This window comes from Thamnophis sirtalis, unplaced genomic scaffold (genome assembly GCF_051295495.1).
Source record: "Thamnophis sirtalis isolate CommonGarterSnake01/CBP01778 unplaced genomic scaffold, rThaSir2_p1.2 scaffold_9, whole genome shotgun sequence".
In the NCBI taxonomy this organism is placed as follows: Eukaryota; Metazoa; Chordata; class Lepidosauria; order Squamata; family Natricidae; genus Thamnophis; species Thamnophis sirtalis.
In genome coordinates this window covers 72351361-72378175 of record NW_028261389.1, presented here as the reverse complement: position 1 = coordinate 72378175, position 26815 = coordinate 72351361, and the positions used below count along the sequence as shown (strand labels likewise).

General features: G+C 43.3%; 1 protein-coding gene across 1 annotated transcript in view; it reads left to right on the top strand.

Annotated features, from left to right (window-relative positions):
* Window positions 1–26815, top strand: part of LOC106555730 (potassium voltage-gated channel subfamily KQT member 1) — a 116521-nt gene that overhangs the window by 26998 nt on the left and 62708 nt on the right. Inside the window, 2 exon segments of the mRNA XM_087723055.1 lie at window positions 911–937; window positions 4371–4548. Of these exon segments, the coding sequence (XP_087579181.1) occupies window positions 911–937; window positions 4371–4548 (205 nt within the window).

Here is a 26815-nt window from a genome sequence, read left to right as displayed (position 1 = left end):
TGGAGTCCTAGTGGACAACCATTTAAATATAAGCCAAAATCAAAAAAAGCCAAACACAGTTCTAGGCTGCATAAACAGAATAGCTTATCTCAAAACACGATCACGTTGTGTTAATACCGCTTTATAATGCCTTGGTAAGGCCACACTTGGAATACTGCTTTCAGTTTTGGTCGCCACGATGTAGAAAAGATGTGGAGACTCTAGAAAGAGTGCAGAGAAGAGCAACAAAGATTATTAGAGGACTGAAGGCTAAAACATATGAAGAACGGTTGCAGGAACTGGGTATCTCTAGTTTAATAGAAAGGAGGACTAGGGGAGACATGATAGCAGTGTTCCAATATCTCAGGGGTTGCCACAAAGAAGAGGGAGTCAAGCTATTCTCCAAAGCACCGGAGGGCAGGACAAGAAGCAATGGGTGGAAACTTATCAAGGAGAGAAGCAGCCTAGAACTAAGGAGAAATTTCCTGACAGTTAGAACAATTAATCAGTGGAACAATTTGCCTCCAGAAGTTGTGAATGCTCCAACACTGGACATTTTTAAGAAGATGCTGGATGGCAAACTTTTTTTGGCTGCTGTGCCAAAAGCGGGGAGAGCACAGGGGGTCATGCGCTGGCGTGCCACATGCAGAATGCCATGCGTGCAACACCCCCCCCCCCAATGCACGCTCGCAAGCTGACAGGGCGTTGCCTGCCCTGGCAAATGGCTCGGCGTGCCATAGTTTCACCACCACGGGACTAGAAGGAACTTCAAGGTCCCCTCCAACTTTAAAACAATCTAAAGATTGTTCACCATGTCATAGTTGGGGTTGTTTTTAGAACAATGAGATAATCTTCCTACCTAGGATCAATTTAGAAACAACTGAGAACTAAGATCCTTTTTGAACACATTGCATCCTTCTTCCTCCATTAGGTCTTACACGGATGTTCAAGCAAACAGGTAGGTTGAGAAACAAAAACCTGCCACTGTGAATATGCAAGTCATTTTAAACAGGCATATAAAATCTCAGTGATTCAGACCTCAGCTTAATAAAAATATAGAATAGCATATACACTTTTTTAAAAATTGGATTACTATTTGTATATTCTTTTCTGACTATTAGCATATATTGTGATTGTATTTCAACATATCATAACTTCTGGTTGTTATATTTCACTAATACAATTCTGCCTGTCCATCTGTCCATCTGTCCGTCCGTCCGTCCATCCATCCATCCATCCATCCATCCATCCATCCATCCATCCATCCATCCATCCATCCATCTATCTATCTATCTATCTATCTATCTATCTATCTATCTATCTATCTATCTATCTATCTAGTAATCTATCCAATGATAGATTACTATCTATATGTCTATCATCCATCACCCATCATCAATCCTTCCTATCTTTTATCCATACATGTCTGTCTGTCTGTTTGTCTGTCCATCCATCTTATCTATTTATCTCCAGTATCTATCTATCTATCTATCTATCTATCTATCTATCTATCTATCTATCTATCTATCTATCTATTTATCATCTATCTATCTATCTATCTATCTATCTATCTATCTATCTATCTAGTAATCTATCTAATGATAAACTATCTTTATCTATCTGTCTATCATCCATCATCAATTCTTCCTATCTTTTATCCATCCATGTCTGTCTGTCTGTTTGTCTGTCCATCCATCTTATTTATCTATTTATCCTATCTATCTATCTATCTATCTATCTATCTATCTATCTATCTATCATCTATCTATCTATCTATCTATCTATCTATCTATCTATCTATCTATCTATCTATCATCTATCTATATCTAGCTATCTAGCTATCTAGCTATCTAGCTATCTAGCTATCTAGCTATCTAGCTATCTAGCTATCTAGCTAATGATAAACTATCTTTATCTATCTGTCTATCATCCATCATCCATCATCAGTCCTTCCTATCTTTTATCCACCAATGTCTGTCCGTCTGTTTGTCTGTCCAGCCATCTTATTTATCTATTTATCTCATCTATCTATCTATCTATCTATCTATCTATCTATCTATCTATCTATCCATCCATCCATCCATCCATCCATCCATCCATCCATCCATCCATCCATCCATCCTCCATCTACCTATCTATCTCCAGACAGAGATGTAATAAGACAGTGTGCTTGATGTTTGTGGATGGATATATACTTTTCCATCAGACTTTCTTTATGGTTAATTGATTACTGCAGGACGCTTAAGTATGACATTGTGCCGCCTCATCTCTGCTTCAATCAATCAAGGCAATCAAACGGGCCTTGCTTTACATGAGCCCTGCTTTAAATCACTGACTACGTAGACATGTTTGCTGCTTCGGGTCTGCCATTTTACCAAACCTTTGTGCCTTGTATCAATTTTCCTTAGAATGAATCTGTACTTCAAGTGTCTACAAATTAGCCATTTTTTAAAAAAACAAATAAGCAAAACAAAGTAAAATCAACAAAAGCTTTAAAGGAAAACATTTCAGAATGTGGGATAGTCAACCCTAAACTTTTTCTTCACCTGGCTAGGTGGAACTACTGCAGGAGTGCCCATTAGGATGTGGTAAAAGAAAGTCAAGATGGCGCATATTAAAAATAGGCGGAGCTTTGAGGGGAATCTTTGTGGGCGCCATCTTGACTTGGCTACATACAACTTTACATTCTCAGAGGCTCATTTGCATGTGAGATTCATCAGAAATAAAAAAAACTTCCTTTTCTTTTAAATTAAATGTCTTTAAAATGGTTGTGTGAATCAGAAGCTTAGCGGATAATGAGAAGCATTATTATGGTTACTGGTACAGCAATCCATATATCCACTTGTTCTTCTATTTTTATTTTTTTGTATTTTCAAGCAGCATGTCATGGTTCGCAACTTTCTAACAAGCAGCAGGATTTTCGTCTGAATGAAGTTATATTTGTAATCACCAACCCTTCTTAAAATATATATTTTGATGAAAAGGAGAGAGGCTGCTAGGAACCAAAATAAATAAATAAATAGGACATCACTTTTCATTATTATTTAAATAGTGAATTAATTAAGAAAGATTACGGAGAAAAATCAATGTATTTCTGGGCCTTCCCCTACTTGTTGAACTGATTTTCAAATAAATGTCTGCAAGTCACTGAGGACTGAGATAGTGTGTGTGTGTGTGTGTGGGAAGCAACAGAAGAAGGTAACTGTAGCTCAAGGTTCGTGACCCGTCAAAACCGCGGTCCACTAAAGTGCGCCCGATTAAAGCACATACCTGACGTCATTAGCAGCGCGACGAAATTTTTTTTAAAAAAATTAAATTAAAATTAAAATTAAATTAAAGCAAGCCGATTCACATAAAGGTAAGGGTTAGGTTTAGGGTTAGGGTTAGGGTTAGGGTTAGGTTAAGGGTTAGCGTTAGGTTTAGGGTTACGTTAAGCGTTAGGGTTAGGGTTAGGGTTAGGGTTAGGTTAAGGGTTAGCGTTAGGTTTAGCGTTAGGTTAAGGGTTAGGTTTAGGGTTAGGTTTAGGGTTAGGTTAAGGGTTAGGTTTAGGGTTAGGTTTGGGGGGGTTAGGGTAAGGTTTTCGCTTTAATTTTAAATTTACCGCTCACAGCGCGATGTTTTCGTCGCACTGTGATGATGTCACGTACGCGCTTTCATCGAGCGCGCTTTAGTCTACCGCGGTTTTGTGGTGGAACCCTCGAGGTTGACCTGTGGAGTTCTTGATGCTCTCTGAGCCTCGTTGTTGGCTTGCAGACATTTCATTACCTGCCTAAGTAACACCATCAGTATGAGGAAGTATGGGGATTGCTCCCGTTTACATACAGTAGCTTATTTACCGTATTTTTTGGAGTATAAGTCACACCAAGATTTTGAAGAGGCAAATTAAAGAAAAGGTTTTGCACTCTGCAGAACTCCCAAAACCGGCCCATTTTTTTGCGAAAACGAGCCCATTTTTCATTAAAAAGGGGGATGTATAGCCTTTAGGAGGCTTGTAGAGTGTTCCTGAGAGCTGGGGGAGGCAAAAAAAGCAAAAAAATGGGCCCGTATTTCATGAAAACGGGCCTGCTTTTTGTAAAAAAAAAGGGGGGGGCATGCATAGCCTTTAGGAGGCTTATAGAGCGCTCCTGGGGGTTGGGGGGGGGAAAAACGAGCAAAAATTGGCCTGTTTTTTTGCCTATCTTTGCCCTGCTCACCCTCCAGGAGCCATCTAGAAGCCTCCTAAAGGCTATTCATGGCCATTTTGGTGAAGGGGGTGGAATTTCAGGATGCCGATAATGCTGTATTCAGTGTATAAGACGCACCCAGATTTTCACCCTCTTTTTTTGAGGGGAAAAAGGTGCGTCTTATACTCTGAAAAATACGGTACGTACAATAGAAAAGGACATGCTGAGGAATTTGGCCTCCCTGGCTAGATTAATGCAGTTCTGTTTCTCATTTTCACCTCCTAACTTTAGTCAAGAAACATTTGGAAGGCAGCAGTGGTGGGATGTCGAGTGCCAGCAGCTTCATGGAAGATGTGGCCCTCACAGCTGAAGAGGCGCTTCTGCCTGCGGTAACAGATGTCTCACAGTGAGTCCAGTTGTTATATTTTCTTCTTAGGATGGTTTAATCGGTTTAATGTGGACGTTTTTATCTACATGCAAAGCTGGATGGCGAGCCTCGGTGGCCCATGTTGCTTGTGAGTAGCGAGTAGATGTCTTGGGTGGGCAAGCTTTGCAAGAGGGAACATCTTCGGAATGTTGGCAGCATGTCAACATGTAGATGCATTCACTAGATTGCTTGCACGGGAAGGAGAAATCTTTGCCCGTTCACTAAATAGTTGACATGTTGGGCAGAAAGTTAAAGCCTCTGAGTCAATCTCACTTCTTGGTTCATCATTGTCTTTTAATGACCCTGTGGGGTAGAGTCTGGACAACTTGAATGGAGCTGAGTTTTTACTGGCCAGATGCTTTTCCTGTCACCAATGCAGAGTTATATTCAGCAGATATATTCCCAACGTGCCCAGAGAGAGAGAAATATCCACCTCTTCCTAGGATCGAACTCACAGCCTCCTGATTGTGAGCGGAGAGCTCAGGCCATTTTCATGCCATTTTCTGGGCCATTTTCCGGCCATTTAGGCCGTTTTCAGGCTATTTTCAGGCTGTTTTCAAGCTATTTTCAAGACATTTTCTGGGCCGTTTTCAGGCCGTTTTCAGGCCGATTTTTGGGCCATTTTCAGGCCATTTAAGCCATTTTCAGACCATTTTCAGGCTGTTTTCTGGGCCATTTTCAGGCCATTTTCTGGCCATTTTTCAAGCCGTTTTGAGGGGAGACCTCCACCTCTAGTCCACAACACCACTCAACTTACCTCTTGGTTGATGATCCATCAATGTTCAGGCTCAACAATCAAATCAAAAATGACCAGAGTGGGTCTCAGCAACCCCCTTTTGTGGCACCCAGAAACAGTCCAATAAATAAATACAATGGCCAACCTCCAAGGTTTTAGGGGCGGTGTTGAAAATTCTGCGTGCTTTTATGCGTTCTTGTAAATGACATTTGAAACTCGGAGTTTTAGTATCAGCTTATAGGCAATGTAATTTAGTCAAAGAATAGTAGGCTGGAAGTGAACTGAATCCAGAGAATTGCACTAACTTAACATGGCTTAAGCTCGTGATTTCCAAAATGGCTGCTTCAAAATTAGTTGAAGGTTTTCCTCCGGTTAACTTGACTGATGTGTTCTGCATTTTGGTCATTCAGCTAGGATTTATCATACAATAAAGTAAAGAAGTGATGATTGTTTGACAGAACCTCAGTGCTTATCTTTGTCCTTACTGCCATTGGATCACGGCAACCGGCATAATTAGAATGTTGTTTACAATTTGATTAATAAATGATTGATAGAGCTTTTTTTTTCTAATCATGATCCTTAGGGCTGAAAGGATAGTTAATCTATCCATCTACACTATATTGCCAAAAGTATTCGCTCACCCATCCAAATAACCAGAATCAGCTGTTCCAATCACTTCCATGGCCACAGGTGTATAAAACAAAGTACCTAGGCATGCAGACTGATTTTACAAACATTTGTGAAAGAAGGGGTCGCTCTCAGGAGATCAGTGAATTCCAGCGTGGAACTGTGATAGGATGCCACCTGTGCAACAAATCCAGTCGTGACATTTCCTTGCTCCTAAATATTCCACAGTCCACTATCAGCTGTATTATAAGAATGTGGAAGTGTTGGGAATGACAGCAACTCAGCCACGAAGTGGTAGGCCACGTAAACTCATCCAACAACAGTGTGCAACCTCACAAATGCGTTTCTGGAAGAATGGTCACAAATCCCCACAAACACACTCCTGAACCTTGTGGACAGCCTTCCCAGAAGAGTTGAAGCTGTTATAGCTGCAAAGGGTGGACCGATGTCATATTGAACCCTATGGATTAGGAATGGGAGGTCACTTACAGTAAGTTCATATGTGAGGAAAGGCAAGTGAGTGAATACTTTCGGCAATATAGTGTATATCTATATCTATCTATATTCTATATATATATAAAAGGCTGTTTGTATGTATCAGTGGTGGGTTCCAGATCCCGTTGCAATTGGTACGGTGCAACGGGGCCCAGAGTCCACCACATGAACGTGCGCAGCGCATACATGCGTCCTTATCTCCTGTGACGCCTCTGTGATGCTCCAGCTGCTCAGTGGAGCATCGCCCAGGTCCTGTGTGTGTGCGCGGAAGCGCCGAAGAGCTCCAATACAGGTAAGGAGAGCAGGTGGACCCTTTGGAGCACTGTACCAGAGGCAGGCACCGATACCGCCCGTACCGGGGCATACCGCCTGCAACCCACCACTGGTATGTACTGTATATATGTATGTATGTATGTTCCAGCATAACTCTGGAGCGCTTCGAGCAATTTCAACCAAACTTGGTACTCAGATGACTTACTCTCTGGAGAAAAATACTGTGGGAGGAGTAAGACACCCCTGGGGGAGGGGGTTTGTCTGTGTGTTCCAGCACAACTCTGGAATGCCTGGGCCATCAAGTAGAGCGAGTGTGGCATCCTAGAGCAGCAATTGTTTGTGATGTCAGTTCCTTCACAGCTTCCTCTGGAAAGCCAGACGTGACGTTCACCCTCCAGTGGACCAATGGGGAAGCGCCTGATGGATTTGGGGCAAAGTGCCAAGATTGTAGACAGGGTGGGAAAGAGGAGCACATGGGAAGGGGAAGGGAGAGGGAGAGGGCAGGGATGATGGGCATGGGAGTAGGGGAAAGAAAGGCCCCTCTCAATGGGTCCCTGTCAGACAAATGCTTCAACGCCTATAAATACCTGGGCAACGGTGGGTCATCAAACTATAAATCAGAATTTTCGACTCTAGAGCCAGTTCTATAGGAGCATGTATTTATCCAAGATTTGCGAAGTAATAGCCTTTGATCTGTATTTAGGGCAGGGCACTTATGTAAGCAGAACAGAAACTAATTCAAGAATTCAGCCCTACAGATTGGAAAATTCCTGTGTCCTAAGATATTTCAGGAACTGTTTTATGTACAAATTAATATCAAGTATTTTGTGTGTTTGTGTGTGTGTTTTCTGCATTGGTTGGTTAAAAAAAGGCATGAGGGATGCTTCTCTGTTTTGCTTTCTTGGGCGTTAGAGGGTGCTCTATAGTAATAAAATGTTTCCGTGTTTTCCTGCTCTTCAGCAAATGAGCTGGGACGAAATGTGTGTTTTGAGCCAAGCATTGTAGAACGAGAGTGAGGTTATTGTAGCAACCGAATTTAACATTAGGTTAAATCACTCGCTTTGTTGCAGATGCTGTTTTAATAGAACCAAACGCTCCATTTGGAGTCCTTTGACAGGAGCAGATGCAAATAATGAATAAACATTTCAACTTTATAATGTATTGGAGGCACATAGTTAGTTTACTCTGCAAATCAGTCTGCATTGAACAACTGGACCATAGGATTCCTAAGGGCATCTCTTGTGTCTTTTTATAAATGTTTCTCGATTTTAGCAACTTTAAGAGGCATGGACTTCAACTCCCAGAATTCCCCAGCCAGCCATGCCGAGAGGGTTATCTGTTTCAAAGCATACTTTGGGTAACAGGTAGCTGTTTCTCTTTCATCAGGGGGTTTCCTTGGTGCGCAGGAGACATAAACTTCTGCAATAAATAAATATTTATGTTTTACATTTACTAAAGCAATTATTCAGTTTCTAGAACTTGCAGGACATGGATGTTATGAGCAGGTCTAGAAGATAGCTACACCGAGACTTGAGAGAACATCTCACGTTCAAACAAATTATCCAAAGCAGGATTTTTCTGGTGCCTACTACTTATTTGCAAAGAGGGCTAATGTACAGGTAGTCCTCAACTTATAACAGTTCGCTTAGTGACCCTTCAGAGTTACAACAAATCTGAAAAATGTGACTTATGACCGTTTTTCACGATCATGTGGTCAGAATTCAGATGCTTGACACCTGGTTCATACTTACAACCATTCCAGAGTCCCAGGGTCATGTGATAAGTTGCTGAGACCTTCTGAGAAGCAAAGTCAATGGGGAAGCCAGATTCACTTAACAACCGAGTTGCTAACTTACCAACTGCAGTGATTCGCTTAACAACAGAGGCGAGAAAGATCGTAAAATGGGGCCAAATTCACTTAACAAATCTCTCACTTAACAAGAGAAATGTTGGACTCAATTGTGGTCAAGGACTACCTGTACTGCTATGTAGTTAGGCCTCTGTTAAAGTCCTGAATCCCTTCATTGTTTTCAATGGGCAGCTTTCAAGTGCCTGAAGATCTTTATAATTTCAGCAAGGATTATTTGTGTCTCCTTCCTGCTATATATTGAGCTAGTCAATATTCATCTACCCATCTACCCATCTACCCATCCACCCATCCACCCATCTATCCATCTATCCATCTACCCATCCACCCATCTATCCATCTATCCATCTATTCTTTATCTATCTGTTGGAAGAAATATCCATCTGGTTCAGTTCCAATTGGGGAGAAAGACACTGGAATCATGGAGGCTGATTGGAAAGATGGTTTGTTGATGGATGGACAGGACCACATGAGTTTGAGGTCCTGGTTCAGCTGACCACATGGAGTGGAGAGTGTTATTTATACCCTCTCTTGGACATTGCCCTTGAGCTTCCTATTCCTGTGCAAGAACATGTATTCTGTTGGCTGTAGTCAGACTCCCATGGGGCCATGTTGGTCTGAATCAAATTTGGTTGAAGCCTGGAAGGTGATCCAATGTCCCAGGTGATTGTGCGATTGTGGTGAGCTCTCCTGATAGATTAATCCTATTATGTCCTGGAGGGTCATGTCTTAATCCCATCAACCTGGAGCTGAAGGTCTTTTGTCTTGTAGATAGGCTGGCCCAGTCCTTCTCAATGCGCACCAAATATCTCCTGGGGGCAGGGAGCTGAAGCTCTGAGTTTCGGTCTCCCTTAAGATTTCCATTTCTCTTTTAGGGGAAATATAATATTCTTTTAAATATTAAATATATCAAAATATTTCATTCTTTTAGGAGGGGTGACTTCCCTCACATCCATCTATCTAAAAATGCAATCTATCCATCTCTGGCTCAGTGGGGCCCAAGTCCTATATCCAAGGGTCTGCATTCCACAATCTTAGAATGAGCCAAGAGAAAACTGTCTTTTCTAAGTCAGGGAAGCCACCTTCTGAAGTGGGAGGGTCTCCTCCATATTTTAAAAGCCGTGTTGTTTTTGAAAGGGCTGTTAAGTTCCCCCACATCAGACACAAACCATTTAGGGCTCGGAGGTCAAAGGGTCATCTTAAAGAATGCATGGTCAGCATCTGGAAATCAGCACTACTCTTTCAGCGGATGATGCAATTAGAGAAGTGGGGTTTAATCAATGTTCATGGCGCTATTTTTGAATCTTTCCCAAAGTTGGCCTTGGTACCTATCAATCCAGAGGGTGTTCAAGCAAAATAAAATATAGCAAGTCAATAAATAATCGGCATTCCTGTTTTTAGCCAAACCGGGGGGGAGGGGGGAACGGGACCCAAAGAGGACTTACTTGGAGCTCTCCAAGGTCCTGTTTCTTGTTGCTTTCTGTCTTACAACTTTGCTGTCACTTTTATGGCCCTCTGAGTAGTAACTACACAAAGGCCAAGGTCATCTGGCTCATTTAGTAAGATATAAATCATAATATAAAAAAAGGGATGCGGTGGCTCAGTGGCTAAGACGCTGAGCTTTTCAATCAAAAAGGTCAGCAGTTTGGTGGTTTGAATCCCCAGGGCTGCGTAACGGAGTGAGCTCCTGTTACTTGTCCCAGCTTCTGCCAACCTAGCAGTTCCAAAGCATGTAAAAAAGTAAGTAAAAAAATAGGAACCAAATTTGTGTGGGAAGGTAACAGCGTTACCTTCGGTGTTTAGTCATGCCGGCCACATCACCACAGAGACGTATTTGGACAGCGCTGGCTCTTTGGCTTTGAAACAAAGATGAGCACTGCCCCCTAGAGTCAGGAATGACTAGCCCATACTGCCTGTTTTCGCTCATTTTTGCCCTCCCCAGCCCCCAGGACCACTCTGGAAGCCTCCTAAAGACTATGCATAGCCATTTTTGCAAAGCGGGTGGGGTTTTGGGGGGCAAACAAATGATGTATTCAGTGTATAAGACACACCCAGATTTTCACCCTCACATACGGGATCTGCGAGGAGAACTTTACCTTTACCTAAATCTTAATAGCCAAAATATCATTTCTGGTAACTCTGAAATAAGGCCTTGAGAAAATATACCTCCCCAGGTTCAATTACAAGCTTAACAGAATAAAATAACAGAATAACAGAGTTGGAAGGAACCTTGGAAGTTTTCAGTCCAACCCTTTCTAGTTCAGCCCCAAGCAGGAGACCCTGTACCATTCCAGAAGAAGTGGCTGTCTCTTCTTAAAAGCTTCCAGCGATGGAGCATCTAGAATTTATGGAGGCAAGCCATTCCACTGGTTCATTGTTCTCACTGTTAGGAAATTTCTCCTTAGTTCTAAGTTGCTTCTCTCCTTGATTAGTTTGCATCCATTGTTTCTTGTCTTGCCCTTGGGTGCTTTGGTAAATAAGTTGTCCTTCTTAAAACTAGTCTAGACAAACTCAATTCCTGCAACTGTTCTTTAAATATGCTTTAACCTTCTGCCCTCAATCATCTTTATTTCTTGTTTCTGCACTCTTTCCAAAGTTAGTGTTGCTGGACCCTAGCCTGCATCTTTTAGGGATCCAATCAAGCTTCCAGACAAGTTCAGTACCTACCTAGACTCATTTCCTCATTTTTTCGGGGGGGGGGAACTTAGATGTATTTTAAATGCAAAGTAACTTATACGTTTACAATGCATAGCCATTTGGACTCGTTTCCCACAATAAAGAAAACACCGGGAGCCACAGAAACCTTCCTGTGCCTGACTATTTCCTGAGCGGTCACAGAAATCACATATGTAGTTGAGTTAAACCTTCTGTTTTCTTCTGAAACTTTCCTTTTCTTGGATTCATCCATGTTTGGCCTACTGAAGGTCAAAAAGCTCAGTAAATCACATGCTGGCAGGTATCACACACTGGCGGTTATGCTACATATTTTGAGCGACAGAGAGCCACAGCAGAGGGATGAAAGAGCCACTTGTGGCTCCAGGGCCCCGGGTTGCTGACCGCTGACCTAGAAGCTTCTGCATTCTATGCCATCTGAATATGTGTTTGGATGGATGGATGGATGGATGGATGGATGGATGGATGGATGGATGGATGGATGGATGGATAGATGGATGGATGGATGCATGCATGCTTGCATGGATATGCCGTCAAGTTGATATTGTTTTTCAGCAACAAAACAGGGAAACGTTTTTCAGGAGGAGCATATGTTTTGGGATAGATTTTTGAAAAAAGGTAAAACCAGAGGGTTAATATTTGGGGAATAAAAATATTGTCTTTCAGATCCTCTGGACAAAAACTTGTCTAACTGTGTTCTATCAGGAGGACTTGAGAAACCAATTTGAGATGAGCTAGGGCACATTTGCGAACCGGTAGTGAAGGTAAGTTGATTTCACCCCTGGCTCACGTGACCATGGGAATGTTGTGAAGGCCATAACCAGGGGTGGTATTCACTTACCTTCCTGTGGTGGCCTGGCAGGAGTCGGTGGAGCTGCCGCCAGACTCCGACGGCGAGGGGTCTTATGAGTTGGCCTTGGAGGAGGTGAAGGACTCTGGACCTTCACCAACTCCAAGGTGACGAGCCGAGGTGGCGCAGCGGTTAGGGTGCAGTACTGCAGGCCACTTCAGCTGACTGTTATCTGCAGTTCAGCGGTTCTAATCTCACCGGCTCAAGGTTGACTCAGCCTTCCATCCTTGCGAGGTGGGTGAAATGAGGACCCAGACTGTGGGGGCGATATGCTGACTCTGTAAACCACTTAGAGAGGGCTGGAAGCCCCATGAAGCGGTATATAAGTCTAACTGCTATTGCTATTGCTATTGGACAGGGTGTTAGGGCTCAGCCGGAGCTGTTAGAGCTGCCACCAGACTCCGACAGTACAGGGGCTGGTGGGTCGGCCTTGGAGAGGGTGGAGAACCCTGGACGGGGTGTTAGGGCTCGTCCGGAGCTGTTAGAGCTGCCGCCAGTCTCCGACAGCACGGGGGCTGGTGGATTGGCCTTGGAGAGGGTGGAGGACCCTGGATGGGGTGTCGACGCCACGCAGGGCGGGAGGAGACGTGGTGGCCACCAGATACCTGGGGAGCATTGGATCAAGGGGAATGTTCCTGTAGGTATTTGGGAATCACGAAGGAGGAAACACAGGAAATGAGTGCAGGCCATCTTATGGACAATCCATTCCAACTGCATCCGGACCGTCAGACCCGGGGGAAGGGCCCTGCGGTGGGGGATAGTGTTGTGACTCAGCAGAAACCTGTGAGTTGTTTCGGGATGCAGGATTACAATGCAGCTGGGGCTCATTAGAGTCTTCTCCTATGGATAAAAGGACTGATGGTGCCACGCCCTGGTTGCAGAAGTCAACATCCTTCGTTTGTTCATGAGTGCAGTTCCATTCCTGTTCGAGTTAGTGTTTATGATTCAAAGAGGCACTTGGATAAGTGATTTGCTTTCTGTAAACTTGGTTTGCTGTAAGAGTTTTGTTTTTGCATTTGCTGTGTAACTTTTTTCCAGAGACTTTATCTATGTTTATTTTGGGCTCGCAGCCAGCTTGAGCCGGGACTGATAAAGATATTTCCTTTGAAGTTCTGTCTGGCTGTCATTTGTGAACAAGCAAGGATGGGGGTCAGAACACCTTCCCTACTTGTTCGCGAAGGTGAGCATGTGCCCACCTCTGTACGCAACTCTATGCATGCGTTCAGCCTTCTGCGCATGTGCTTTTGTCTTAAAAAGGGCCTAAAGGGGATGGGATAATGCCGGGGAAGGTGGGCGGGGCCATCCACGATTTCTGCTACTGGTTCTAGCAAACCAGTCCGTACCGGTAGAATACCATCTCTAGTCATAACTGACAAAATGGTCATAAGTCACATTTTTCACCGCTGTTGTAACTGTGAACGAATGATTGTAAGTCAATTCCCACGGCTGTTTTAGAAAGGGCTAGTTTTTCTGAGTAATTGACCTGCTCATTTAAATGCTGCTCTATGCTCATTTTCCAACATGCTCCATATTGACAGAATATTTCTGCTTCTCTTTAGAAAAGGCCACATATCTTAGATTGGTTTTTGCTGATACCTGGCTCAGTACTTTGTGGTGTTTTGTTTTTTTTCCTCACAAAGAGCAGAGCTTTCTGCATTCTGCCAGGAATGAGGCTAATCCTCCAGAGAATTGCAACAGGGGTCTTTCGTTCTGTGTTTCCTTTATTAAGCAACCAAATTAAAAGGACTTATGCCAAGTACAAATATGTGCAAATGTTTACTTGGCTGCCAAGCCATCACTCAATTACTTAATTAATTTGTAAATTAGTAATCCAAAGCCTTTGCCCCAAGCTGGCCCAATTTTGATGAATTCCCTCCTCCAGGACATATGAGATTGCTACTCCCAGGTATGTATGTAAGTATGTGTTTTGTGTGTGTGTGTGTGTGTGTGTGTCTCTGTGTGTTTGTGGGTTCATTTATTTAATTATAGAACCCTCTCTCGACGATATGGGTAGCACATAAATGTTTTATATATATATATATTATATATTTAAAGTCACAACCCCTGGTATGCCCAATTATGGGAGGAAGGTCACACTTCCACTCTCTGTCTTCGGCTCATCACAAGAGACCATCCAGACAGAAACCCAATATTTTTCACTGTTGCCTTTTTATTACATTTGTTATATTTATGCTGATAAATAAATAGAGCACAGGTTCGATTCCCAGTAAGGGTGTGGCTAGCGGATGAGAGCTAAATAGCTTGAAATAGATCTATACTAGTCTCCCTTTATTTATTTATCAGCATAAATATAACATATATATATATATATATATATATATATATATATATATATATATATATATATATATATATATATATATAGAGAGAGAGAGAGAGAGAGAGAGAGAGAGAGAGAGAGAGAGAGAGAGAGAGAGAGAGAGAGAGATAAATAGATAGATAGATAGATAGATAGATAGATAGATAGAGATATATTATGTAGATATAGATATAGATGATATAGATATAGATACACACACACACACACACACACACACACACACACGCACACACAAATTTGGCTGTGTGTGTGTATGTTCCAGCATAACTCTGGAAAGCCTCCAGCAATTTCAACCACCCTTGATACATAGATGACTTACTCTCTGGAAACAAATACTGTGGGGGTAAGACACCCCTAAAACCCCTTGGGGTTTGTGTTCTGTTAAGAGACAGCCTGCTGTGCCTTAAAACGGCTTCTACTGTACTGCCGTATAATGGCTTCTACTGTACAGTGCAGTGGAATTGCCATGGTAATGGTTTCACAGTACTCCACAAGGGGACTTCCTCTGGTAAGGGGGGAAAATCCAACATTAGAAATTATGATTGGTCCGGACATTTTCTCCCTATAAATAAATACCTGGGCAACGCCGGGTTATCGGCTAGTAAATAAATAACAGAATACCAAGACCAATCTGTCTCCTGGGATTTGGTCTTTATATTACAGTATCCCACTAAGCCAGGGGTGTCAAATTTGATTTCACCGAGGGGCGTGTTTGACTTCAGGGGACAGGATGGATGGCCAGGGTGGGCGTGGCCAGCTTGATGTCACTTGTGTCAGGGGCGCCAGTGCTGGCTCAAGCACTCTGCCAGCTAAAACAGGATCCCGAGCTCCATTTTCAGCTGGGACAGCCTCTTGCAGCCCTCTGCCAGTGAAAACGGAGCTCAGGAGAGCTATGCACGGCCCTCGCAAGCTCCGTTTTTGGCTGGGATGGCCTCCTGCAACCCTCTGCCAGGGAAAACTGTTTTTGCTGTCAGAGGCACCACGGGCTGGTCCTTCGCTGTTTCCAGGCCCGCGGGCCTTGAGTATGACACCCCGGCATTAAGCCAACTGATCCTTCTGTCCTGCTTCATCCTGGGCCTAACCATTGTCTTCTCTTTGCTCTAAAAGAATTTTTTTTTAATGTTTTATTGGATTTTTATTTTTAAACTTAAAACAACATCAATACATGAGCAGTGTGGCCTATGGGTATAACTCATATTAGTAGAAACAAAAACCGTCAATTGTTACATGAATGAAACTTGTACAATTCTAACATTAACATACTTGATTGTTTTAGTTATTCAATGTTCCCATGGTCTATTCTAATATCAATAATCTTCTTAAACATGCATAGTAATAGCGTCTTTCAATCTCTCATCTTTCCAGTTAGTTATTACTTATATTCAATTTATATAGCTATTATAACTGCTTAAATTCCCCCTAATTCTTACTTCTACCTCTATTCTGACTTCTAATCAGGTCACTCTTACTAATCCTAATATTAATACACACATTTAATTAAGACATTGCCCTTATTTCTCAAGATCCTTTCCACTCAGGTAGCAAACTACTTTTTAAGTCCCTGGGTTATTTCTTTTCCTTCAACCACCTTCTTATTTTCTTCATCCGCAGAAATCTGTTCATCACACACAACTCGAGTCAAAACTTGAGACTTCCCTACTTCAGCTTCTGCTGAATCTGAATTTAGATTGTTGTGACAAATGTCACTTCAGTGGGGGGGGGGGGGAGAGCTCCACTCAGTAAACGATCCATTTTTATTTTTTTTGCAAATTGCTAGTTTTGAGCACGGTGATTAAGAACATGTTTTAATGCTCCCCCAAATCCTGGATTCAGGATAGACTGCTTGTTGGTACACTTTTTACATTCACTGTGCAGATGTTGACATTTTCACTGCTAGTGGCATGTAGATGGTTTTCTGTGATTGACGGGCAGAGCAATATCTGTTTATTAACATGCGTGGAATGAAGCCCCGTGCGTCCCACCTTGTACACAGGGCTTGTGAACTCTTTCTGTGGTCCTCAGTTGCTTTCTCTCTTAAATCCCTAAACTTGCTTTGATGAGTTAGAGCAGTCCTACCATCTGGTTGACTTCTCGATGAGAACATGTTTACTTAACATTTAATTCTGAAATGGTGTAGGGTTTCTTGCCTAAGCAAGGGGTTGGACTAGAAGACCTCTAAGGTCCCTTCCAACTCTGTTATTCTATTCCTATTCCTATTCCTATTCTATTCCTAATTCTATTTCTATTTTTTTCTTATTCTATTCTATTCGATTTCTATTTCTTTATTCTATTCTATTTCTATTTCTTTCTTATTCTGTTCGATTTCTTTCTTATTCTATTCTATTTCTATTTCTTTCTTGTTCTATTCTATTCTATTTCTAATTCTTTCTCTATTCTATTCTATTTTATTTCTATTTTTATATATTTCTTATTCTATTCTATTCTATTTCTTTCTTGTTCTATTCTATTTCTATTTCTTTCTTATTCTATTCTATTTCTTTATTCTATTCTATTTCTTTCTTATTCTATTCTATTTCTTTCTTATTCTATTCTATTTCTATTACTTTCTCTATTCTATTCTATTTTATTTCTATTTTATATATTTCTTATTCTCTCCTATTCTATTTCTTTCTCTATTCTATTCTATTTCAATTTATTTCTTATACTATTCTATTTATTCTCTTCCATTTCTTTATTCTATTCTATTCTAATTTCTATTTCTTTTTCTATTCTATTCTATTTTCCCCCACTAATTTATTTGCACAATAATTGGGTGGACTTCTAATACATGCGTGTTGCTTATCTGATTGCACTAACAACTAGACAGAATTTTTTTAAAAATAATTACTGTTACACTTTTATGAGTACAACTTATTGTTACAGTACATGTCTTGTTCTCTTCCTCAAATTCTTAAAGGCTTTGAGATAGCATTCCTGGTGTCTTTGTTTTCTTTATAAAAAAAAACACCAACTATTTTCCCTTTTCATAGAAATGTAATATTCCCAAAGTGAGGATCAAATTAGGATTAAGGCCATTCAGCCATCTGACAAAGGCAAGAATAACAAGCAATAGAGGTTTCATGGATAGTCTGGCCAAATCGTTAAGTTTTCTGTTGGCAACGATAGTCAACTAGGCTGCGTGCCAACCATAACTCAAACAGAAAGGAATTCCAGAGTCGGGCGCTTATCTTAACAATGTCCTTGTTTGGTGGCCGTATGGTGATTTCCTGCCTGTGTGGCATCACCAAGGAGCCATTCCCACCAGATCATAGTGGCCAGACCGGCATCTAAGGGGAGACACAATCCCGCTGGGGGCCCTCTAAGTTGGGAAAGGAGCGCTGAAGGTGTCTCAACAGCAACAATTTCACTTTCACATGCCCACTTTCACCATCAATTGGCTTTTTCAGCAATTTAGGGGCATTGCTGCGTGCCAATGTTCCATAACAAGTCTTATACAGTACCTTATGTTCATCAAATCTTCCCTTTACAAGTGCATGGATCGGCGTGAGTTGTCTGAAGGAGGCCAATTTAGAAAGCATGCCAGGACCTCGCCGTAGAAAATGTCTCTCTAACTTTTCTGCAGCTTCCATGAATACATCCCAAGCAGTCCTCGACTTATGACCAGAACCGAACCTAGCATTGTGGTCTTAAGACATTGCAGTCATTAAGCGAGGCACCCATGTGACTGCCTCGCTAAACAACTGAAATCTCAGCTCTCCCTGGGATAGGTACGCAGGCCCACACTCTATGTCAAGACCAGACCAAGGATGAGTCCCTGCCAGTTCTAACTTCTTCTATAGAAGAGGTTCCACAAATCTACCGTGCCATTTAGAACCGGTTCCAGCTCCCTCCCCCCGCCCGTCTGCACCACGCTTGCCCCGTTCACCGCTCACTGATTGGCTGGCTAACCAATCGCCCAGCCCGCCTCTAAGAGTCCTATCTAAACCTTAAAGCTGTCAAGTTTGAACATCCCTGGCGGGGCGGGGGGGTTCTAAAGGGTTAGGGGTGCAAGGGTTTTGTAACTTGACAGCTTTAAGACTTGCGTGCTTCAAATGCCAGAGTTTCTGAGCCAACATTTTTGTTGCTAAGCAAGAGTGTTGTTAAGTGAGTTTCACCACAGTTTACAAGTTGGCCACGCCCACCCAGTCCTGATTTCTTGAAATTGCCAAGATTGAGACTACCACACTACCAATAGATGATTTGGGTGTGAAAGAAATGACTCTTCTGTTGCTTGATCTGGGTCTAATTTTGCATTTTCCATTCAGCCTTGCTTGTTGCCTTGTCTAGCATTTTCTCTTTAGGGCTATTTATTTATTGATATCATGCCTTTATTGTTTTTACAAATAACTCAAGGTGGTAAACATATCCAACACACTTTCCTACTCCTATTGCCCCCACAATAACAACCCCGTCAGGTGGGTTGGGCTGAGAAGAGTGAGTAGGCCAAGGTTGCCCACTTGATTTGCATGCCTAAGGCGGGACTGGAACACACAATCTGCTGGTGATTGGCCCAAAGTCATTCAGCTGACGTTCATGCCTAAGGCAGGACTAAAACACTCCGTCCATTGGTGATTGGCCCAAAGTCATTCAGCTGACGTTCATGCCTAAGGCAGGACTAAAACACTCCGTCCATTGGTGATTGGCCCAAAGTCATTCAGCTGGCTTTCATGCCTAAGGCGGGACTGGAACATACAAACTGCTGGTGATTGGCCCAAAGTCATTCAGCTGGCTTTCATGCCTAAGGCGGGACTAAAACACTCCGTCCATTGGTGATTGGCCCAAAGTCATTCAGCTGGCTTTCATGCCTAAGGCGGGACTAAAACACTCCGTCCATTGGTGATTGGCCCAAAGTCATTCAGCTGGCTTTCATGCCTAAGGCGGGACTAAAACACTCCGTCCATTGGTGATTGGCCCAAAGTCATTCAGCTGGCTTTCATGCCTAAGGCGGGACTAGAACAGACGATCCGCTGGTTGGTTGACTCAGAGTCGCTCAGTCGACTATCCTGCCTAAGGCGGGACTAACTTAATTTAACTTTTAACTTGTAATAAATTTATATGCCGCCCAATCCCGTAGGACTCCGGGCGAATAGAACTCACGACTCCCGCTTTCTAGTTTGGTACTTTAACCACTAGAGAAAACTGCCTCTCTATGGTATGGAATGCTGTGCTGGCCTTCCATGCAAAGGGGACAACGTATTTCTGAAAATTTAGACACAGGCTATTTCTGCACCATTACAGAATACTGGGCAACAATTTCCAGTCGACCGCACGAAATTTCAACCGCACGAATTTCTTCCCGAAATGTTTTTCCCTCTCCCTCCAGAAGCTGCCTGAGCAGACCAAAACAAAGAGCTTTCCTGGGGGCTGAAAAGAGCACGAAGCTGTTTCAGTTCTTACCCCTTTTTGGACGATTGGATAATCACTCTTTTTATTTTCTCCCCTCGTCCGGGACCCACACATTTTGCCAGCATTTAACAGCCTTGTTAATTCCTGCACCATGCTGTTCCGATCATGCTTCAGTAATCCTGTTGTGATTCAGTCTCAACCAAAGGATTTGTTATTCTTTAAAGTTCTCAGGGCTTTGCTCAGTTTCCCTGACGGTGATTATACCCAGGACTACATTCAAGTCCGTCCGAGAGCGACTGAAAGCACCAAAATTATATGGTCAGAGTTGAACTTGGCTGATTTTGTTATCCACAAAAAGCATGCTTTTTGTTCTTCCTTATTTGAGCAAAATCTTCCCGTTCTTGTCTTTGATAAGAGCATTTTTTTGGAAAAGTTTTTTTAATTTTTATTCTCTTACATACAATTATAGGTATACATTCACATAGTTATTGTTCTTTATTGTCATTCTTACACATTTGTTGTTCCATTTAAAAGGTGATATTATACAGTTTGGGTTGCTTTATTTACTATCTCATCCGCCTGTTTTAACACCACCTTATTTTCCCTTTCTTTTCTCCCTCCCTCCCTTCTCTACTTTCTTCCTTTCTCCTCTCCTTCCCCTTCCTTCTTCCCTTACCTTTCTCCCGCTCCTCCTCTTCCTCTTCCCTTCCCTTCCTTCTCTTTCTCTCCCTTCCACCCTCTTCTCCTTACCTCTTTTTTCCTTCCCTCCTCTTCCTCTCGTCCTCTCTCCCTTTCTTTTTCTATTGTTATAGGTGTCTTTCAAATCTCCGAGATTTGAAAGTCTTTGATAAGAACATTGACATTATTTTTCAGTCAAATTCATTCTCAAAAATAGGACAAGCAACTTCAGTATTGTTTGCTTCTACTCGTCCTTCAGCTCCTTTAATCTTTCAGCCATTATTTTGGGAGGGGTGTGTGAGTGAGCCTGGCAACATCTTTTGAATTTATGGTTCAGTATTTCCTGCCCCAGCATAGCTTCTAGCTGGAGATTTGGAGGCTTGGCTTGCCCTATTGGCTGCAATGGTCATAAGTGTGAAAAAAATAGCACTTAGCAATAGCCTTTAGACTTATATACCGCTTCACAGTATTTTACAGTCCTCTCTAAGCAATTTACAGAGTCAGCATATTGCCCCCAACAATCTGGCTCCTCATTTTATTGATCTTGGAAGGATGAAAGGCTGAGTCAACCTTGAGCTGGTTAGGATCAAACTCCTGCTAGCGGGCAGAGTCAGCCTGCAATACCACATTCTAACCACTGTGCCACAAAGAAGGAGAATAAGAAAGGGAATGAGGAAGGAAGGAAGGAAGGAAGGAAGGAAGGAAGGAAGGAAGGAAGGAAGGAAGGAAGGAAGGAAGGAAGGGCAATAGCCCTTAGACTTATAGACAGCTTCACTGTATTTTACAGCCCTCTCTAAGCAGTTTACAGAGTCAGTATATTGCCCCCAACAGTCTGGGTCCTCATTTTATTGATCTTGGAAGGATGGAAAGCTGTGTCAACCATGGTTACTTTTTAAAGTGCCATACTAACGTAAATGAATGGTTGCAAATCAAGGATTATTTCATGATTGGTGGTTCCTATTTTTTGTCGATATTTCTAGGTACAAGACAAGTGTTTCCAATGCAAAGGTCATTTTTTGCTGGAGAATAGAAGTCAGTATTATTATTATTTGTTTGTCTTGCTAGTCTGCAGCAGGGGTGGGTTGCTCCTGGTTCGGCCCAGTTCAGCTGAAGCGGTAGTGGGATTTTAGGCCTGGGTCACAAAACCGTCAGCACTCATTCCATTTAGTGCCCTTCTTGATCCATTGTTCAACAACAATCCTATGCTATACACATGTTGTCCGTCATTTCAAAAAAAAACAAAAGTCTTGACATCACTCAGTAATCTGTCAATTCCTATCCATCTCATTTCACTAATATCCAGGATTTAAGTTTGATAGATGCAGAGCTGGCAGCTGAGTTGGACAGTGAGGAGGTTGAAGAGGAACATGGGCCAGTCCTGGAGTCTGGGGAAGGCTCTGATGAGGGCTCTGTGTTGGAGGCAGAGATGGGGCCAAGGCCGTCTGACAGTTATCAGCTGCATTCAGAGTCAGACATCAGTGAGGCAGACGAACAGCTGGAGCCTGTTTCCAGACGAAGTTGCCAGATGAAGGGAACAGTTAAAGAACAGGGGTCGACTTGGGAGTAAAGCCACAGGTGGACGATGAGTGGCCCCTCCAAGAGGAAATAAAAGAGGAGCGAAAGGGGAGTGGAGTTTGCAGGAGACAATTAGTTTGCTTAATTGGTTTGTGACTCTCTGAGACTCCTTGCCATGTTTTGCCAATATTGGCCTGTCAGCTCTCCAAGCCAGATAAGGTCTGTGACCGTAAATCCTCCCTTGAAAGACTTTGCTGGATGTGAATGAGCAGAATTCACAGTCAATTAATAAAAAGGGGTTTTTTTTGTCAGGACAAGGAGTTGCTTCCTGCTCTTGGGAAGCGTCGGTCAGAAAAATAGCAGTAGAGCAATAGCAGTAGACTTATATACCGCTTCATAGGGCTTTCAGCCCTCTCTAAGCGGTTTACAGAGAGTCAGCATATTGCCCCCAACAATCTGGGTCCTCATTTTACCCACCTCGGAAGGATGGAAGGCTGAGTCAACCCTGAGCCGGTGAGATTTGAACCGCTGAACTGCTGATCTAGCAGTAGCCTGCAGTGCTGCATTTAACCACTGCGCCACCTTGGCTCTTGGCAAAAAGCCTTGTGCATGGTTATCACATCCGCCCTTTCTCTGTGCCAATGCTGGTGATGATTTGGGCATATATTCATGAGCCTCACTGTGTCTTTTGTTCATCATCATCATCATAAGACTTGAACCTTTGTGTAGAGATTGTATATTATTTTTTTAAAAGTGTGTAGCTCAGAATTGAATCATGAAGATTTTGGTGCTCTCTGAGCTGAGATGCTTGCTTGCAGATGTTTTATTACATCTGCAAGCAAACATCTCTATTACCCAGCTAGGTAACAAACTGGAGCACTGAAGATGCTTGCAGATGTTTTATTACCTAGCTAGTAGAGGTGGTATTCAGCAGGTTCTGACCAGTTCTGGAGAAGAGGTAGTGGAAATTTTGAGTAGTTCCAGAGAACTGGCAAATACCACCTCTGGCTGGCCCTGCCCCCATCTATTCTCTGCCTCTCGAGTCCCAGCTGATCGGGAGGGAATGGAGATTTTACAGTATCCTTCCCCTGCAACACCCACCAAGCCATGCCCACAGAAAATAATTTGAATCCCACCACTGCCAGCTAGGTAACAAATCGGAGCGCTGAAGATGTTACTAGTTGGGTAATGAAATGTCTGCAAGCCAACAACTAAACTCAGAGAGCACCTGTCTTCAGGAGGTGTGAGTGCTCGCTCAGTGGAGGCTTTTAAGAAGAGACCTGAAATAGTATAGGGTCTCCTGCTTGAGCAGGGGGTTGGACTAGAAGACCTCCAAGGTCCCTTCCAACTCTGTTATTCTGGGATTTTTTTTTTGTTATTCTGTATGCAAATATCCAAGCTCAGAGAGCACTGACTGCTTCATAGTTCTGCTTTTTTTAAAATTTCGCAGTTTCAGTCTTCCTTGGCCAAGTTGGGAGCACAATATCCAACATCATCTGGGAATACAACGAACAAGGGTGAGATTACGTCAAGACATGTTTTCCTTGAGTTTTACCGATTACGCAAACTCATATTTTCTACAATGCAAAAAATATATATTTAAAGCCATCTAGGCAAAACTGAGTTTGGAAACAAATAGGTTTGGAGCACCAGAAAACTGATGCGGAGGCAGAAAGACAGATGTCGCTGCTGTGCAGTCAAAATTAATCTCCTCCTATACCCTGGGCACGGAGGTCTCGTTTCATGTTATGCAAATCTGCCCCCACAAACTCGGCTCAATCAACTTTGCATCACCCAGTCTTAAAATCATTTTGACTTATAGGGGCATTTCTCAATTATTGGCTTAGAGAATAGTACAAAGACAGCATTATGTGTCTAGTCAAAACAGGCTGAAAGAGATTTTGGAATTCATCCAAGGGGGGGCAGGGGGGGGGAGGTGTTTGGGCTTTTATTTACCATACATCCAAAGCTTCAGTTTTTCCTCTTTTGTACCCAGCAGCGAATATTGTCCCTCAAACACATGCTGCATTTGTCATTAGGTATGACTTAATTTGTTTAGTTTTCCTTCGCATTTACATAACTTATGAATATTCAGTTTCACATCATTTTATTATTCAAAGAACAGCATTTTTTCCCCCCCTTAACGGTGTCCTTCCCTGGGTATATCTGTTTTGTAAGGAGGATTCTTAAACCTTTTGGTTTGGAATCCCTCCTGCTGCGAGTTCAGTTCCTTCTCTGATTCTGCCATGACTCCAAGAAACATCTTTAAAATGTACTGGGCAGCTTTATTTATTTTTTTTTTTAATTTGGATGCGTTTTTAGGCACCCTGCAAGGAAATTCGTAGCTCCTGTGGATATTCATCAGAGGTGGTATTCAGCTGGTTTTGTAGAACCGGTAGCGGAAACTTTGAGTAGTTTGGAGAACCAGCGAATGCCCTCTCTGGCTGGCCCCACCCCCATCTATTCGCTGTCTCCTGAGTCCTAGCTAATCGGCTGGGTTTTCTTTTGTTGCCCTGCACAGGAGAATGGAGCTGGGAAGCAGATTAGTGGGGTGGGGAAGGAATGGGGATTTTGCAATATCCTTCCCCCAGGAGTCGTGAGGGAATGAGGATTTTGCAGTATCCTTCCTCCAGGAGTGAGGAGGGAATGGGGATTTTGCAGTATCCTTCCCCCAGGAGTGAGGAGGGAATGGGGATTTTGCAGTATCCTTTCCCCAGGAGGGAGCAGGGAATGAGGATTTTGCAGTATCCTTTCCCCAGGAGTGAGGAGGGAATGGGGATTTTGCAGTATCCTTCCCCCAGGAGTGAGGAGGGAATGGGGATTTTGCAGTAACCTTCCCCCAGGAGGGAGCAGGGAATGAGGATTTTGCAGTATCCTTTCCCCAGGAGTGAGGAGGGAATGGGGATTTTGCAGTATCCTTTCCCCAGGAGTGAGGAGGGAATGGGGATTTTGCAGTATCCTTTCCCCAGGAATGAGGAGGGAATGGGGATTTTGCAGTATCCTTTCCCCAGGAGTGAGGAGGGAATGGGGATTTTGCAGTATCCTTCCCCCAGGAGTGAGGAGGGAATGGGGATTTTGCAGTATCCTTTACCCCAGGAGTGAGGAGGGAATGGGGATTTTGCAGTATCCTTTCCCCAGGAGTGAGGAGGGAATGGGGATTTTGCAGTATCCTTTACCCCAGGAGTGAGGAGGGAATGGGGATTTTGCAGTATCCTTCCCCCAGGAGTGAGGAGGGAATGGGGATTTTGCAGTATCCTTTCCCCAGGAGTGAGGAGGGAATGAGGATTTTGCAGTAACCTTCCCCCAGGAGGGAGCAGGGAATGAGGATTTTGCAGTATCCTTTCCCCAGGAGTGAGGAGGGAATGGGGATTTTGCAGTATCCTTCCCCCAGGAGTGAGGAGGGAATGGGGATTTTGCAGTATCCTTTCCCCAGGAGTGAGGAGGGAATGGGGATTTTGCAGTATCCTTCCCCCAGGAGTGAGGAGGGAATGGGGATTTTGCAGTATCCTTTACCCCAGGAGTGAGGAGGGAATGGGGAGTTTGCAGTCACCTTCTCCCAGGAGTGAGGAGGGAATGGGGAGTTTGTAGTATCCTTCCCCCAAGAGTGAGGAAGGAATGGGGATTTTGCAATATCCTTCCCCCAGGAGTGGGGAGGGAATGGGGATTTTGCAGTATCCTTCCCCCAGGAGTGAGGAGGGAATGGGGATTTTGTAGTATCCTTCCCCCAGGAGTGAGGAGGGAATGGGGATTTTGCAGTATCCTTTACCCCAGGAGTGAGGAGGGAATGGAGATTTTGCAGTATCCTTTACCCCAGGAATGAGGAGGGAATGGAGATTTTGCAATATCCTTCCCCTAGGAGTGGGGAGGGAATGGGGATTTTGCAGTATCCTTCCCCCAGGAGTGAGGAGGGAATGGGGATTTTGCAGTATCCTTCCCCCAGGAGTGAGGAGGGAATGGGGATTTTGCAGTATCCTTTACCCCAGGAATGAGGAGGGAATGGAGATTTTGCAATATCCTTCCCCCAGGAGTGAGGAGGGAGTGGGGATTTTGCAGTATCCTTTACCCCAGGAGTGAGGAGGGAATGGGGATTTTGCAGTATCCTTTACCCCAGGAATGAGGAGGGAATGGAGATTTTGCAATATCCTTCCCCAGGAGTGAGGAGGGAGTGGGGATTTTGCAGTATCCTTTACCCCAGGAGTGAGGAGGGAATGGGGATTTTGCAGTATCCTTTACCCCAGGAATGAGGAGGGAATGGAGATTTTGCAATATCCTTCCCCCAGGAGTGAGGAGGGAGTGGGGAGTTTGCAGAATTCTTCCCCTGCCACGCCCACCAAGCCACGCTCATAGAACTGGTAGTAAAAAAAAATTGAATCCCACCACTGATATCCATCACATGTGCATGTGTAAGAACGCAGCTTTAGGTGAAAATGTTCACTGCAGGTGCAGTTACTTCGTCATCCTTGATCGCTAAAGCAACAGCAATAGGCATTGTAGGATGGCAAATGATCAATAAGCATAAATACAGGGGGAAAAGAAGGGACGAGAAGGATTTATCAAGGAGAGAAGCAACCTGGAATTAAGGAGAAGCTTCCTAACACTGAGGATGATTAACCAGTGGAACAGCTTGCCACCAGGAGTAGTGGGTGCTTCATCACTGGAGGTTTTTAAGAAGGGACTGGACAGCCACCTGTCTGAAATGGTATAGCGCTGGGATTTCTCAGGGCACGTGAGGCGTTTCCCTGTCGGTTGGCCAGAGCTCGCTGGCCAGCTGAGCTCAGCCTTTTTTAAAGACATTTTTCACCCTCCCGGGGCTCCAGAGGCTTTATAGGAGCCTTGGGAGGGCGA